Source organism: Ictalurus furcatus, chromosome 25, assembly GCF_023375685.1.
Source record: "Ictalurus furcatus strain D&B chromosome 25, Billie_1.0, whole genome shotgun sequence".
Lineage (NCBI taxonomy): Eukaryota > Metazoa > Chordata > Actinopteri > Siluriformes > Ictaluridae > Ictalurus > Ictalurus furcatus.
Window position 1 is genome coordinate 9101091 of NC_071279.1, and position 17678 is coordinate 9118768.

The 17678-nt window shown below is 40.5% G+C and overlaps 1 protein-coding gene across 1 annotated transcript; it reads right to left on the minus strand.

The window, feature by feature from the left end:
- Positions 1 to 984: 984 nt before the first annotated feature.
- taf4b (TAF4B RNA polymerase II, TATA box binding protein (TBP)-associated factor) lies at positions 985 to 17285 on the minus strand. Its single transcript, XM_053614892.1, has 14 exons — positions 16937 to 17285; positions 16466 to 16802; positions 16256 to 16341; positions 14231 to 14353; positions 14058 to 14147; positions 13798 to 13980; positions 11351 to 11480; positions 10680 to 10785; positions 9851 to 10020; positions 6022 to 6152; positions 4586 to 4711; positions 4413 to 4469; positions 2826 to 2942; positions 985 to 2151 (listed from the first exon to the last, which is right to left on the minus strand). The coding sequence occupies exons 1-14, from the start codon at positions 17066 to 17068 to the stop codon at positions 2017 to 2019; spliced, it is 1923 nt and encodes a 640-aa protein (XP_053470867.1). The 5' UTR covers positions 17069 to 17285; the 3' UTR covers positions 985 to 2016.
- Positions 17286 to 17678: the final 393 nt, after the last annotated feature.

Consider the following 17678-nt stretch of genomic DNA (forward strand, 5'->3'; position numbering starts at 1 on the left):
ATGAGTGGGCTGGAAACCTAGAGCATTCTCCTTCCTCCTGCCTTTGATCTTGCGTAGGAAACCGAGACACAGACGACAAGGAACTCTCGAGAGGGTCTGAAGATTTAATCAATAATTAAGTAACTTAAGTGCCAAGCCAACTTCTACTACTAGTTGCCATGGTAACATTTATCAGTATGTCATGCAAATAACATTGCACTTTTGACAACAAACCAGTTTTCTTGCCTCTAAAATGAAACATTCTGGAGGGAGCATGTGTGTATATAAAAATCACCAGTGTATACTGTATATGCATCATATCCTGTGAGCTAAAGGAGAAGCAGTGTGTGCTATTTGCCAAAGCGCAAGCACCGGACTGTCAGGATCTGTGGATCATGTGCGCTTTATGGTCTTCACTCCCATTGGTAGTCGCTGCACCAAGTTGCTCCAAATTTACATAAAGTTAAACTTCAACTTTCAACACGTCCCACATTTAGTCACCAACGGTCAAGGTCACTCATGTTGCCAGACGTCCCCAGCTCTCATTGAAAATTTGCCACTGCGAGCTGCTGTATGTGTGAATGTATCTTGAATGTCCCTTTAAGTGGATGCTGAAGCTGATGGGCAATTTTCTCTTCGTTTTCTTTCTCAATTATACAAACTGTGGGCCTACAGCTCTGATAGTGACACTGGCTCTTTCAACATTTCACACATAGCAACAAGATGACATTAAGAGTTGTTATAGTGATCTTTCAAGCAATAAACCGTGACAAACAAAAAAGACATGCATTGAATACATCCTGTACAATTAAGGGATGAAGACGTCCAACATGCAGGCTGAGTAATTAAAATGAGTGGTCATTAGTGGTTGGGAATGTGTGTGTGGGTTACTGTAGGGCATGGGCTCAGCTGTGTGTGCATGTTTTTGTATATCTCACTGAGACACACACACATACTGGAGATGACACTGGAAGTACTCCAGGCATACTGTACATAGCTCCCAGTGTGACAGATCTGCTTATTAAGAGGTAATAGAATAACCAGACTTCTGGGTCTCAAGAAAGCTTTAAGATCCTGCAGCCAAAGTCAGACATGGTGCTTCTTTCAAACTGTTCTCCTCTCCTTGTAATAATATAAGCTTGTTTCTTTTCCATTTTTCTATTTATATCAGCATTAGGTAGTACTATCCTGGTGTAGTTTAAATGAGTTCCTGTTCTTATCCTCAGTATCAAAGAGGAATCTGAATAGTATTGTATTCATGAATGAAAAAACTGTCATTAAATACTGTTCACTAAGTTTTAGACAGTGTTGTTTGGCTGGGAGTTGTGAGGTGATTTTTCCTCTCGGGTGTTTTCCTCCGGTGATGATGTTCTGGTTGCTCTTCTCTTGGCCCTATGGCTATGTGTAGTTCCTGTTGGTCAGCTCTAGGGTCTGAAGTAACATCCCTTTCTGATTGGTTGTCCCTAACCCCTGAGGCTGTATCATACCCTGATTTGTCAGTCTGATTGCCTGCGGCAGTGCCCTACTCTGATTGGTTGATCCCAGCTCCTGAGGCAGTATCCTGTTCTGCACAGGCTTGGTGCTGTAGGGGATGCCCTCAAGCTTGTTCCAAAACTCCATCACTGACTCCTCATTCATTTACTAAATTGCATTATAATTAAAAAATGTTGTTAAAGTATTTAATTAAAATAACAGTACAGTTGTATAAGCAGGAAGCCACAATATTATTTTGGGAAACTAATGAAGTTGCTTTAATAAATTAGTAAATTTTCCTCAAACAAAGCCAATCCCCGCCATCATTCTCCACACAAACACAACACAAAGTGCAATGCTGAAGTGTTTTAATAATATCAGGATCCAAAATATTTCAATCAGTATTTGCAAGGGTCAAAATAAGGATTTTGAAAACAACTGAACACTAATATGATCTAAATAGAAGGAAACAAAGAAATGACATGGTCTTTAAAGTAAAACGTAATAATTAGTCCTCTATATAAGCCATGTAAAAGGTTATTTTGGAACTAAATGGAAGAATTTCTACCGTAAGAAAGCATGGTAGAGTGTAAGGGAGCGTCGAAGTGCACGGTCCTGTTCCATGCAGAAGATCAGATCTCTGAAAGTCACACGTGTTGGGACCCTTTGAGCAGTTCTCTGTGCACGTAAACCCAGAACCTGAGTGGAAACGGAGAACGTGAACTTCCTACTGGACTTCAAACTCCACCAAATAAATGCAGATTTTACTACAGTTATAATCTTTCTGGAAAAGAGGGTTCATCATGACATCCTTTCATTAATAATCAAACATTTTAATAATATAAAGTGTTGGTTACTGCAGTACATGTGCTTGAAAGGAGGTATAGCATCCTTTGCCTTTTCTCTCTCACAAATCTCAGTTATGTTCACTCAGTACATCAGATTCTCTTATACCATGCAAGTAGCAGATGCATACAAGATGCATATTCCATGACAAATACATGAAACACACAAAAAAACTGCCTAGATAGAGAAGATGAGGCTATTTGGTTTTCATAGGCACTATCTGCAATGCAAAACACTTACCTTTATCATACCCATCTGCCTAAGTGGATCTTTGTGGATTTTACCTTGTACTAGAAAGACACTCCAAACCCCCATGAAACATAACACAGAGAAACTCAGACCAAATGAAAATGAATATCAGCTCGACTGCAGGCCAACACATGTGCGGCTGCACAAGTGTGTTTACAAGACTACAAATCCTTCCCTCAGCAAAACCACATAGAATACAAACATACCAATCATGGTTATCACTTACACAGTCACATTCTCTCACGGACACAGAGAGGTGCTTATGTAGAGGTCAATACCTTGTTAGTCCCAGAGCCCCAAGACTCCAGAGGTTTCCTCTTACGAGGCCCGAGAGCCGCCAGTGCTGCCAGGTTAGCGTCTCTGTGCTCCATCTGAGCTAGGTCCAGCTGCTGCATCTGAGCAAGACAGGTGAACTTGTTATAATAAAGGCCATGTGTTCATGTGAGCATGTTCTATTGGCAACTTCACAGATATTATGGTACATTTTGCCTCCCCCCCAACTCACATTTGGCCAATGTTCTAATCCAAAGCAACTTATAATAGAGTCAGGATTGAGCTCCTGCTTGGTTGGAATGAAAACCTGCATCCACACCGGGCCTTTGTGGATAAGACTGGACACCCCTGCTTTAGACCATATAGTGTATAATAATGCCATCTTTCTCACGCAGAGACCAGGGCCAATTATGCCAATTATAGGCTCAGCAAAATATCTATAATCCTTTGCTGTGTTGTATGTAGGTACTGTGCTGAATTTGGTTACCTTTCTTATCCAAGTGCAAGGACATACAAGTGGAGCTAAAAATAGTGCAGACAGATTGAACAGTCACACAGACGTCCTGAATCTGATTAATGTCTCTGGCTGGAATCACTTCTCTACTGGCATTAGTAGTGTACTGTCTGCCAAAGTTTTTATCCCCCCCCCAACAAAAGTGTTTTTCTAGCAGATTTAAGAGGCCAGCAATTTAATCATTAATTTAATTTTAAACAGCACTTTAAATTAGGCTATAGTTATATAGGTTTGCTCAGTGAATGCTAGAATTAAAAAACTGCAAAAATCACAAAGCCACTGTGTCAGTGTTTTTTCACTTTTTTTTTTTTGGTTTACAAAAATGTTATTTAACATGTACCTCAGAAAGAAGGAAAATATATTTGAATGTCCAATCAGCTGCTTGTTATTATTATTATGAGTAACAGTCAGTTTTTATAAAAGTAGACAATACCCTATGACAATGTCCTTGCATTTTTGAAAGATTACCAAAAAAAATTTTTTTAAAGGATTAATACTGACAAATCATACAGTGCATATTGTACTGTTTTAGTAGTACTGTACTGTACTGTCCTTTCTTGTTAGCACACGTCTGCATGTGCACTTTGTGGAGAATGTGTAGATCTTATTTAGTTCTGTGTCGTCTCATGTGGTTAGTGTGTTGTTTTATGTAGCACCATGGTCCTGGAGGAACACTGTTTTGTTTCACTGTGTACTGTACCAGCTGTATATGCTTGAAGTGACAATAAAACCACTTGAACTTGAACAATATTAGTTGGAATGTAAACTAGCAAGGTTAAAAAAAAAAAATAAAAAAAAAAGTTTAGTTTTATTTCAGGTTGTCTAACAATTTCTTAATCCCCACACCCAGGTCTAAGGAGCCTTCATTTTGCTCCACGTACAGCCTCAGGCTTCATTTTCTGCTCCAATTAAACTCAAATTAAAATTAGCTTCCAATCAGAAAAACCCCCACTAGTCTAGACTAGTGTTTCTGGCTTATGTGTCCTAAGGAACTCTGACAACTGAAACACAACAAAAGAGGAGCATGTGTGTGCGCGCGCGCGCATGCGCGCGCACACACAGACAGACACACACACACCTCTTTCGCTCTCTGTTTGAGCCTAAGCTGCTCGGGGTCATCAATGCTTGAGCGACTCTGAAGGGAAAATAAAACAAGACACAAAATGGCAAGACTGCTCACTTTCAGTGACCCTTCATGTGTACACACACACACACACACACACACACACACACACACACACACATATTTACCTTAGCGAAGCGCAACAGGGTTTCCCTCTCCTCCTCTTCTCTCCTTTGTTTCTCCACTTTCTCCAGCTGCTCCAGGAACTTCAGCTGTGAGCGCGTGTCACTGGTCTGAATGTTCCGCCAGTCATCCTAACTTCGGAAACGTGCATTTAAGCTTTAACAGCATTCAGTACCTATTCATTCAGTTTTTAACTCAAATCCACAGACTCTTCATATCTTTGTTTTGCATTACTTCTATGGTGCCTTGCACAAGTATTCAACCCCTTGAACTTTTCTCCATTTCTGTAATGTTACAACCTAGAACTGAAATATACTTAATTGGGATTTTCTTATAAATCTGCATAAAATAGTCCTTGCAAAATTTTTAAATGTAAAAGTTTTGATTGCATAAGCATTCACCCTCATTGCTGTGAAACCCAAAAATTTGTTCTGGTGCAACCAGTTGAGATCAGAAGTCATATTAAATGGAGCTGAATGGAATCTACCAGTGTGTAATTAAAGTGCCCTGTGATCTCAATACAAATACACATGTTCCTGGAAGGCCCCAGAGTTTGTTAGTGAACATACCTAAACAAACAGCATCATGAAGACCAAGGTCCTATCAAAACAACTCCAAACGACAAAGTTCTGGGAAAGTTTAATTCAGGGTTTGTTTAAAAAAAAAACAAAAGACAAAAAGAACACCCCACATCTGGCAGAACAACTGCGACTCTACTTAGAAGAATAAGGAGGACGATAGTCAGAGAATAACCAAGAGGCCAAGAGTAACTCTGAAGCAGTTGTAGAGATCCACAGCTCAGATAGGAAAGCCCAGACACTCCACAACGTGCAAAGAAAGACGTTATTAACGACAAAATCCCATATGGAGTTTGCCGAAAAGCATGCTGGAAAAAACGTGTGGGAAAGGTTCTCTGGTCTGATTTTTTGGCACAACGCACTATGTTAGAAGTGCTTTGTGCACTATGGTGCACTATAGAAACCCATCACTCCTAATCACCCTGAGAACACCATCCCCACAGTGATGCATGGTGGTGGTAGCATCACAGTGTAGGGATGCTTTTCATAAGCAGGGACTGGGAAACTGGTCAGGGTTGAGAGCGAGATGAGTGGACCCTAACAGAGAGTAGCCTTAGGGGAAAGAAAAAAAAAACCCCAAAAAACTCAGCAAGAGACTCGGGTAATATAAATACTGCACTAAGTTAGACATATTGTATGAACTAAATTAAGTTCATTTAAGTTCCAGGATGAAACTACAAAATGTGGGAAAGTTAGAAAAGGCACTGTATATGTATTTATAGGAGCTGACCTATTGGAATAGTGTATTACATAGTGTATTGAGTTATACTAGTTACTAATGCATGTATTCAGGTTGCCAGTATGATCCATGCGAGGTGTTTTGGTTCATCTGTGTGTGTGTGTGTGTGTGAGATTGCACATACCCTGTAAGAGATGTTATGATGATGTGCTATAACAGTGAGTTTTTCCAGCAGATCACGAAGTCTTTCCTGTGTGGCATGAGAAAGCAACCCAAGCACATCTGGATTCACCTCTGCAACACCCAGAGAATTACCTATGCGCAGACACATGCACAGGCATAGACACGGACCTAGCCATCACTAGGTGTCACTTTTGACTTTAACTGGGATTGATTTATTTTAAATCACTGCCAATTACCATGTCTTTCTAAAAGGCAGTTGTGAGAACATTGCTTAACTGTGTTCTCAGCAGTAAGAACAACGACCTCAAAAGAATGCCAAAGAACACTTTGCACATTTTATTTATCCAAATGCACAAACAATTAGGCTAGGTTTAGCTTTATTGTAATATACGTCTAATTTAGATATTAAAAGTAGCATTGATGTTCTTTCAACCAATGAATATACAGTATGTATGTACTTAGACGGTTTTTGTAATATGCATTCCTGCTGCTGCCTAAAAATATCTAGCTAATAAAGTCTCTACTTCTCCGTCATCTAATTTGTCAGTTCAAAGCTCCTGCTTTTGCAGCGTCATAAGCGGATTATCCTAGTCAGTGTGTGTGTGTTGATTTGGAGGAAGGACTGAAAGGACAGGTTGTATTTGTTTGGATTTTAGGTTTAAAAACAACTAGCTTCAGCTAATTTCATGCAAAAATCACTGACTGCATACATGTAGAAAAAATAAGTACACCCCATGGAAATTGTTGGCTTTTTTGATGTATTTGGACAAGCAAACATCTGATCCTCTTTGAAGTAGTGCCTATTAATGAAGTTGATATACTTGAACAAAACCACAAGGAAAAATAGCTTTTTCAATTATTTATTCAACAGAAATATCAAAAAATGTGATTTTCTTCTGTGGAAAACGTAAGTACACCCTTGGCCTCAGAAGCTATTATTGCCCGCTTTAGCAGGTTTTTATGTATTATTGTTCCCCAGGCTTGCTGGAATTTTTGACCACACTTCAATGCAATATTCTTTCAGTTGCAAGATGTTTGAGGGTTTTCTTGCATGTACTGCCCGTTCAAATCCCCCACAACATTTCAATGTGATTCAAATCTGGGCTTTGACTAGGTCAATCTATAACCCTCCATTTCTTCTTTTTGAGCCATTCCTTGGTGGATTTGCTAGTGTGCTTAGGATCATTATCCTGTTGAAAGGTCCACTTTCGTTTCAACTTCAACTTTCGGACAGATGGCCTCACATTGTCTTTAAGCACTCTTTGATACAATGCTGAATTCATAGTTGAATCAATGAATGCAAGCTGTACAGTCCCTGGGGCAGCGAAGCAACCCCAAACCATAACATTTCCACTACCATGCTTCACAGTTGGTATGAGGTACTTCTCCTGAAAAGCTGTCTTTGGTCAAGGCCAAGCATGTCAGCTGTTTGTCCACAGTAACAGCAATCTTTAAGTCATCTGTCCAGAGCACATTATTCCAAAAGGCCTGGTCTTTGCCTAGATCAGTGGTCTGGAACCTATGGATCGTGAACTACATGTGGCTCTTTGACAAAAATCACGTGGCTCGCCAGGTGTCTCACCCTTCACCAACATATCGTTGAGGTCAAATTCCTGGAGAAAATGCAAGTCAATTACAATTCCTTTGTTGTACAGTCTACCAAAATTAATGAAAATTCAGTTTACAATAATATATTTCAAGTTGTTCCAGCCACTGCATGTATGCAGTGCTGTGTGCATGTGTCACGCCAGCAAACAACGGCAAACCACTTATGTTTCTATGGCAACCTCTCACGCTCAGATTCTAGCAGCTACCTAGCTAGTTTATGGAGATGGCGAAAAGAAAGAATTCAGAGAAGCATAGAAAATTTTAAAGTGACTAGACTGAAACATGCTTTTATTGAAAGCTCTGGTGTGCTGCTGTGTCTTATTTGCACAGAACAGTTTCCCTCATTAAAAAAAAATACAAAGTTAACTGTTAGAGATTTTGCAGCTGCAGCTACAGCTACAGTACCCGGTGGGCGAAAGCCGAAGGAAGGTGCGGAGCTCCAACATAAACTGCACGCAGGACAGCTACAGCTGCAAGCGTGGACGGTCGCAACTGGAAGCCTGAATGCTGTTCATTGGAGATTGTAAGACAAGGAAAACCTTTAACTAATGGATGGAGGATATGTTACGTCATGCATGTTGAGAATGGCAACTGAACGGTTTGTGGATTTCCCGAACAAGGAGAAAATCGTGAGAATGAGAGGGAAAGAGCACATATATAACTTCGGCAGATTTTGTTTTCTCTTGCACTGTGACAGAGAGAGAGAGAGAGAGAGAGAGAGAGAGAGAGAGAGAGAGAGAGAGAGAGAGAGAGAGATTTTATGCTGCTCAGGTGGAAACTTAACCTCAAAGTGAAAGCCCTGCACAATTAATTCCATATTGCAACGTTACCTATTGTTTGGTGCATATTTGTTTTTTGAGTTGTCTATGAAGTTATTGTTATCAAAAAGTTACTGAAAAAACATGTTTCTTATAATAATAAAATATTCACTTTTGCAATGGCTCTTAAAAATTTTTTTTTAAAAATGCATTAACCAAAAATGAAAAATAGCTCTTTGGTGTAAAAAGGTTCCCGCCCCCTGGCTTATATGCTCATTGGCAAACTGTAGTCTAGGGAGGCACGCCACCCATGCAGATCAAATTTGTGCAATCTCTTTCTGATTGTAGAAACATGCACTTTGACACCAACAGCTGCAAGACTTAACAGATCCTGTGATGAAATTTTGGGGCTCTTGGAGATTACCTTTGGCATCAGACTGTCTGCTGGGATTTGGCTGGAAATTTGCTGGGACGGCCAGTCCGGGACAAACTGGCAGTTGTTTGAAAAACTGCGCCACTAGTATATTATTTTCCTTACAGTGGAATGATGTATTTCAGATAATTTGGAGATCTTTTTAAATCCCTTGCCAGACTCATAGGCATCCACAACATTTTTTCTGAAGGCCTTACAGAACTCTTTAGCTCTTGGCATGATGACACCACACACCTCAATAACAAAGGGAACACCAGACACTAGATATGAGAGGGGTATAAATGAGACAGGTTCCACCTGCACTCCCTAAGCAGGTTCTAATCACTGGCACCCAATCTTCAACACCTGATCCTAGTTTTATGGATTTGATGGTGTGATAAATATAGGGGTGTACTTACTTTTTCTATGTGACTGATCTTTGCTTGTCCAAATATGTCAAAAAAGCCAACAATTTCTATGGGGTGTACTTACTTTTTTACATGACTGTAACTCAAAATATCTCTAGGGGTCAGGCATTAATTGCTGCTTTCGCTTTTTGTAATGCTTGGTGAACAGACGGACATCTGCAAAATCTCTCATTCTGCCTTTTCTGCTGATGCAGATTAAATTCCTGCAAGGCCAAGCCCATCTATTTTATTTCCACATTCCCTTGTTCCATCTCCTCCTCCAGGCTAACTCCTCCTTCCCCTACCTCCTTTTGTTCTCTCACTTTCTCTCCCTTGTTATTTTGATCAGCACGATGGAGGGGATTCCTGCCAATCTGGTAATTTTGCACCACTCCATAGGCATTAGCATACTGATTAAGTGGAACAGCCTTGTCAGTGATACTGCTGATCAAAGAGAGAGCCTCTCCCTTCTGACTCTCACTACCAGGGCTCAAGATGTGCCAAAAGGTCAGGAGACAAAGCGTGAGAGCAAACAACAGAGACAGATAGAGAGAGAGACAGACAGAGATGAGAAACAAAGATACCTTATGGATATTAAAGATACAAGGCATTTCTCTGACTGAGTAGGTGTGAAGACACCGTTACCAATGTGAAGCACTCTCTGTTGCAGTGCTGTGGTCTGGAGGAAGGGCTCGTCCCTGCATGAGTGCACCACTGTTCCCACCAGCTCTGAACTGGATGCCAAAATGCGAGCGTTCTCCTCGTTCACATTAACACCCGCCATGGACGCCACGTCATTTAGGTCATCATCATCACTAATTCACAAAAGCACATGGACATACATGCCCAATGAGAGATTCAATAAATACATTTCTGTTTCTATACGTATTAGTAATTTTATCACGAATAGGTTTATAGGTTCACCTTGTAAGTATAAAATTACTGACTAGCCTGTTATCCTCCTCTACCCTGTCAGGCAAAGGAAAGGGGAGACCATAAGCCCATCACTAACCAGGCGTTATTTGAGCTTTGGATCATTCTCAGCAAAGCAGTTACCTTGATGGGGGACATGACAGAATGTGTCGTGTTGCCACTTTATTACGGACACCTACCTTGTTGGTCCACCTTGAAGAAACACAGTTTCTGTGTTACTGTGTCCAGTTTCTGAACACAGCATCACTGTTGGCTGAATTTCTGGTTGAGTGACCCGATACATTTGTACTAGTGATCCACCACCCAAATAATATCTGGTCGGCAATGGTCCTATTTTGATCCCTTTTCACTGTTGAATGGCTAAGAGGCTATTGGAAAAAAATTGTGTACAGTACCATATTGGTTACATGTATACAATTACTGACTGTAAAGTAACCAAGCCTAAGTGCACTGCATTTATAAACAGCCACAGACAGGTCATTTTTTTTCCTCAAATCCAAACACAAAATCCAAAATGGAGCAGAGAATATTAAGTCATTACCGGAATGAGCCTGAGGTGCTGTCCTTGAAATTTTGTGTTTGTGCTGCTTGAGTTGATCCAGGGGGGGTTTTAGATGCCTGGAGAGAATATTGCCTCTTAAAACCTCCTTTAAAAACAAAAACAAAACACTGCACTAGAAAGGTCAAAATAATTAATACAGCAAATAGTCATTACAGAAATTCACTATGGTTATATTACTTTATGATTACCATAATTTTACTATGATGATTTAAAGTAAATAAGTTATATACACCGATCCACCCATATTCTGTACTGCTTATTCTACACATAGGGTCGTAAGGAGCCTGGAGCCTATCCCAGGGGATGCGGGGCAAGAGGCAGAGGGACACCCTGGATGGGGTGCCAACCCATCACAGGGCACAATCACAGTAACCCATTCACACACTAAGGACGATTTAGAGATACCTATAACACACCAATAGACAATGCATTTAGAGTAGACAGTGCAGTACTATTTTCTATATTACTTAGCAAACAAAACATCCACATTTTAAATAACAAATTATGTATGTATATTTCCAGATCAGGCAGTGAGTGTATTTAATTTCCATACTTTTCCAGACTTTGACCAGTTATTATTTTTTTTGTAAGGGAGAGAACTAAACACGGCACATTTCGTTAAGGAGAATAAGGAAGAGGAGAACCGTTACCAGCTGCTGCCTGTGTGTTGGTCTGAATGACTGGCTGCTTGGGCTGTGTGTGGTTCTGCACTGGCAACACAACACGAGGTGAGGTTGTCACACGCTGCTCCACAATCACTCCTTTGGTTTGCTGGATCACCTGGTCAAATATAAAACTTCAACTCAAATGCATAGCTAGTACCTACAGGCAGAATTAGACAACTGAAAACAATAGCAAAAAATACACATCTCATCGGCAATGCAGGAAACCAAGAGGGAAATGCTATATGTAAACGCCAGCTTTCAAACACTCAAATAAAAATTGTGTGCATGTGTGTCTTTGGTGTAAGAAAAATGAGGGGCAACATTCCTGGAGATATTCTTCAATACAAACAAATGCAATAAACAATACAATCCCCAAAATTAGATTAAAAGATGACAAATGACATTTGAAAATGACTGCATCAAGCATGCGATAACAGGAGATGATGGGATACTGGTGGCTTTAAGTGAATTACACTGAAGTGTGGGTGGCAGGAACTAAACCAGAGAATGAAGATAAATTGGACAAAATATCATAAAAATGAGTCACAATTCAACAAAGGGGCTCACTTTCACCATTTCAAATATAACTTTTCAAAACTTGGACAGAAGAAAAATATACAGTATATTAGTTCACAGGAGATGAAAATGAAAATAATTGGTAACAGTTCATATGTTTACTGTCCAAAGCATATATTTATATTTTGTCATAAAGCAGCTTAACCGAAATCTGGATTTAGATCCACAATGAGAAAAACTCCCCAAAAACACATAAGGAAGAAACACTGAGAGGAACCAGACTCAAAACAAAACCCATCCATCTGGGTGATACTGGATAGTGGGATTATACACTCTCTGAACACTTTATTAGGAACACTATACTAATACTGGGTACAGCCTCCCTTTGCCTCCCTCAGCCTCCCTCAAAACAGCCTCAATTCTCCATGGCAAGGATTCCACAAGATGTTGGAAACATTCCTTTGAGATTCTGGTCCATGTTGATATGATTGCATCACTCAGTCCTGCAGATTTTTCAGGTGCACTTTCATGCTGTGAATCTCCCATTCTACCACATCCCAAATGTGTTCTATTGGATTCAGATCCGGTGACTGAGAAGGCCACTGAAGAACACTGAACTCATTGTCATGTTCATTTAACCAGCTTGAGAGAAATTTTACTTCATTGTGCATCATCATGCTGGAAGTAGCCATTAGAAGATGGGTACATATTGACCATGAATTGATGCACATGGTCAACAACAATACTCAAATAGGCTGTGGCATTCAAGCGATGATTGATTTGTATTAACAGGCCCAAAGTGTGCCAAGAAAACATTCCCCACTGCATTACACCACCTCCACCAGCCTGGACTGTTAACACAAGGCAGGTTGGGGCCATGGATTCATGCTGTAGGTGCCAAATTCTGAGCCTACCATCTGTGACCTCAGCAGAAATCGAGATTCATCAGACCAGGCTACGCTTTTCTACGTGGGTCTTTGCCGGAACCCAATGTGGTTTTCTGCTGTTGTTGCCCATCTGCCTCAAGGCTCAACGTGTTGTGCATTGTGAGATGCTTTTCTGCTCACCACAGTTGTACAGAGTGGTTATCCGAGTTACTGTATCCTTTCTGTCAGCTCAAACCAGCCTGGCCATTCTCTGTTGATCTTTCTCATCAGCAATGGGCAGTGGTAGATCAGTGGTTAAGTCATTGGACTACTGATAATAAGGTCATGAGTTCAAACCCCAGCACCACTAAGCTGGCACTGTTGGGCCCTTGAGCAAGGCCCTTAAACCTCAACTGCTCAGATGTCGCTCTGGATAAGGGCGTCTGCCAAATACCATAAATGTCAAAATGTCAGTGTCAACAAGGCGTTTCCAACTGCCGCTCACTGATTTCTCTTTATTTCACAATTCTGAGTAAACTCTAGAGACTGTTGTGTGAAAAACCCAGGAGATCAGCAGTTATAGAAATACTCAAACTAGCCCGTCTGACACCAACAATTATGCCACGGTCAAAGTCACTGAGATCACATTTTCCCCCCATTTGGATGGTTGATGTGAACATTACTCGAAGCTGCTGTCCCGTATGTGCATGATTTTATGCATTGCACTACTACCAGATGGCCGATTAGATAACTGTATGAATGTTCAGGTGTTCCTAATAAAAGTGCTCAGTGAGTGTAAATCATTAGAGTACGCAGTTGTAGAAGAGTAAAGGCAAACAGTACTGTGCGAGAAGATGCTCAGTATGATTATGCTATTAAAAAAGGGGTCTTGGGATAACAGTGTCTTTCTGATTTAAGCAGAAGTTCTTAGAAGTTACAAATCTATAGTATTCAGGAGAGGTCATCCACTGAAGCAAGGGTGAGAAACATTGAGAGTAAAGATTGAAACTCTGTTATATATCTGAACATTCTCTGCCAAAACGAGTTTACCATTTGAGGGGGTCTGGCTGGTACACTGCCTCGGACAGGCTGAGAAATGGTAGTGGAAGAAGAACGGCTAAGTTTCTGGGTGCTGCTGCTGATTATGGATGAAGAGGAGGCTTTGGGCTGCTCACACTGCTGGATGAACAGTTGTGAGTTTGGGGTGAGTTGACGCACAGCAGGAAGGCTTCTCTGAAAAAGACAAGAAACCCTCAGACTAAATTCTCTATTCTCCCTATTCTTTGAGATCAAACTCACAAAGATCTTACTTTAAGAAAGGGCACCAGGTACGGTTGTGGGGATGATTTCAGCTCTATGTAAAGTTTTTCAGTGAACTCCTCAGCTTCCAGTCGTCCATCCTGACAAGAAAAAGCAGAACACCTTGAACCTGGTGCATACTAATACAGAAGGAGTAGAACTACAAAAGAATGTGTCTTCACACCAGCAGGTCTTTGACCAGAGCTCGAACATTCTGTGCCATGTCAGGCGAGCGGGTCCCACTCGATGCCAGCTTCATTAGCGTGATCAGAAAGTTTTTACATTTCTTTACATTCTCCAACTTCTCCTGTTAAGAACACGAACCACATTGATTTCACAAAGGAATGAAACTTTTGAACAAATTAAGACAGATTACAATGGAATCCCTTTTTTGTTTACCAAGTATACTATAATTAATGCAATTAATCAACATTACAAACATACACTTATTTGAAAGATCATTATTTTTATTTTAAAAATTTTCAGCGGTCATGCATGAAATTCCTGGATTTTCAAAAACATTTCAAGCACTATATTTTGAATGCTAAATAAGTGCTTTACTTATCACATCTTTGAGTCTTAAAGTAAGTATGACATATTTTTGTCCTTAAAAAGCAGGGTTTTTCCAAACAATTATATTACATTATTATGGAGCCCCTAAAGGGACATGGTGGTGGAAAAAATTTGGGATGGGAGGAAAAAAAAAATTCAAAGCTTTTGCGTTCTCTAGCAAAACTTTTGTGTTCCCCAGAGAAAGTTTTGCGTTCTCTCGCAAAGATAGCCTACCTGTTGTGCTTTCTCGTGAAAGCTGTGTTCGCGCGAGAGACTTCCATGCGGTGGTTCACGCTTGTATCTTCACAGCATCACTTGAGAAATTTTTTCATCGAAACAATGCTCTTTCGCGTAATATCCTTTTCAGGCGTCTTTCACTTATGTCATAACCGTGCCAAGAACTAAGCACAGACTGCATTTCTTTATATTTGAGTCCAAGTTCAAAAAAAACTCTATGAACCGCTCCATTGTGAACCTACGGAGCTGTCTGAACCACTACCAGCGAGAAAATAAACAGGAAGTGTTTCACTGAACTCATAACAGATTTTGCGAGGGAACGCAAAAGCTTAAAAAAAATATTTCCTCCCATCCCAATTTTTTTCCACCACCATGTCCCCTTAGGGGCTCCATACATTATCATATAAAACAAATTTTTTTTTTTTTTACCAATAATATAGCTTAACCCATTATATGTGTTATGTTATATGTCTATTTTTAACTTCGATTTGTGAGAAACCTAGTTCCTAACAGCATACATTTAAAAAATTTATTCACATTATTAGATGTGAAAGCTAACATAACATAACTAGAGATGCACCGATGTATCGGCCAATAAAGGCTATTTTCACGCTCTCGGCCATCGGCTGATAGTTTAAAAACATCCGATGATCAGGACTGATTATATCCTGTCAATCAAAAGGCAGGAAAAAAACACATCAATTTCATGCTGTGTGTAAAGAAGAGGTCTCTTGTGTGGAATGATGACAAAACAGCAGTCTGTAAACTTTAATCTCTGCACTGATAAGATTTTTATACCGGACGCTGCAGCAGTGAAGGCGTTTCAGCTTCGAGTCTAAAAAATTTTTTATTAAAGGGCCAGTACACTGTTGAAAGATTTAAATGAAGATGTGAAGATGAGTTGATAAAAGTGTATATTGCACAGAAAAATATATTTGTAGAGTAGTATATTTCATATCCAGTTAATGTTAATATATAAAGAAGTTTATATTATATTACCAGTTCAGATGTTCAGTGATAAAGTAGAAATGCTTTTGTTTGTGATGAGTGAATGTGAGCCTAACAGGAGGTTTTTATAATTCAGTCAATTAATTCTGTTAATATGAATTAATAACATTCAATAAGTTAAGAAATCTTACTTTAATCTTCAGAATTTAGTTAATGTGTTAATGTTAATTTGAGTAATGTGTTTTCTGTTTATTAGACCAGTTACTGTGAAACAACTTGTTAAAATGGAGAGAATAACGTTTTTTGCATTTCTTTCAGAATTGTGGAATTAATCATTATTAATTTAAAAGAAGGTATAAAAGGCAGAACTATCGGTATCGGCCGAGATCACTCTGAATAATCGGTTATCGGTATCAGCTGAGAAATTTAGTATCGCTGCATCTCTAATAATAACGATGGAGAAATGACTCACGGCTGTGACGGTGACCGGGGTGGACACTTTGCTGTTGCTGGCTTTGATGGGAATATTCGGGGAGATATTTCGAGGGCCACTGCCAACTGGGTGGATGTTTTGAGTAATTGTTGAAGAAAGTGATGTCTTGCCAACAGACTGAATAAATAAAAAAACATTGGTTAGTATTTAAATACCCGACATATTAGAGTCTGCATACTAAATGCAGACCGACGCCTACCTTCACTACAGATGTAGAAGCAACATTAGTGCCAGCGATGGTCCTTTGGCTTATGGTCCCTGTTGCAGTGCTTATCGGAGGTTTCTGAGCAGAGGTAGCTTTAATGACAGTGGGCCCTGTGATGGAGCTTGCCTTTAGGCCTGTCCCCAACACTGAGGGGGGTTTAATAATAGTGCTTCCTGTAGTGGTGGCGTTGATTATGGCAGTGCCCATGGTGGAGCTGGGCATCAGAACAGCCTTTCCTGACGAGGAGGCAGGTTTTACTAAGGTGGCGACCGTTGCAGATGAAGATGGGAGAGAGACTCTGATGATAGACGTGGCTGTTGGCTGTGAATAAGATTACTTTGTTTTATTGTATGCCATAGATTTCATTTATGTAACAAAATACATGCTGTTTTGTACATCTCATGCTACTTTAATAGATAATTAACAAAAATAAATATAGAAGATACAAAAGATACCTGGGAGGCTTGTGGTCTTACAGTTGTAGTGACATTGGATGATTTTTGCACTAAGCCCTGAGCCTGTGCTTGAGCCAAAGCCTGCTGGGAAACCAACATTAACTGCCCACTGTCACTGCGTATTAAAACCATACCTAGACAAACACGCAAACAAACAAACAAAGGCAAGATGAAGCACTTGCCAAAAGACACATTAGAGACACCCTTAAGGCAACACTACCTGCAACCTCATCACAAACCTTGTGGGATCTGGAAGTTGGCAGGTAGATGGAGAGATGTAGTCTGAGGGCTCCGTGGCACTGTTGCATTCTGCGGCAAAGTCGATGACCTCGGCAAAGTCATGATCGCTGCTCGGAGCGGAGCTTGGGTCACTGCTGGAGGTCTGACCTGGTTAGACATCACAGTGAGTCCTCCAGGATGTGAAGCTGAGATCTGTCCACTAGCCGCAGCTGCTGTAATAGCTGCTGACACCACTCTCGCCCCCACCACCAGTGGCGTGGAAGATCTGACAGACGCAGCAGAGCTCACTATGACTTTTGATGGTGGAGCCATGGAGGCAGATGTTACAGTGGAGGTCACAGGTGTAGCAGGGTTGGGGAGCATGTTGGAGGAAAGAGCGTCAGCTTTAGTAGGATCCTTTTTAAGTGCCTCAGATGGCTGTGATGCCTGAGTTTTACTTTCCTCTGGAGGTACTGACTCTTTGGCTGAAGTGTGGGACGCGCTGGTGGCTTCAGGTGCATTG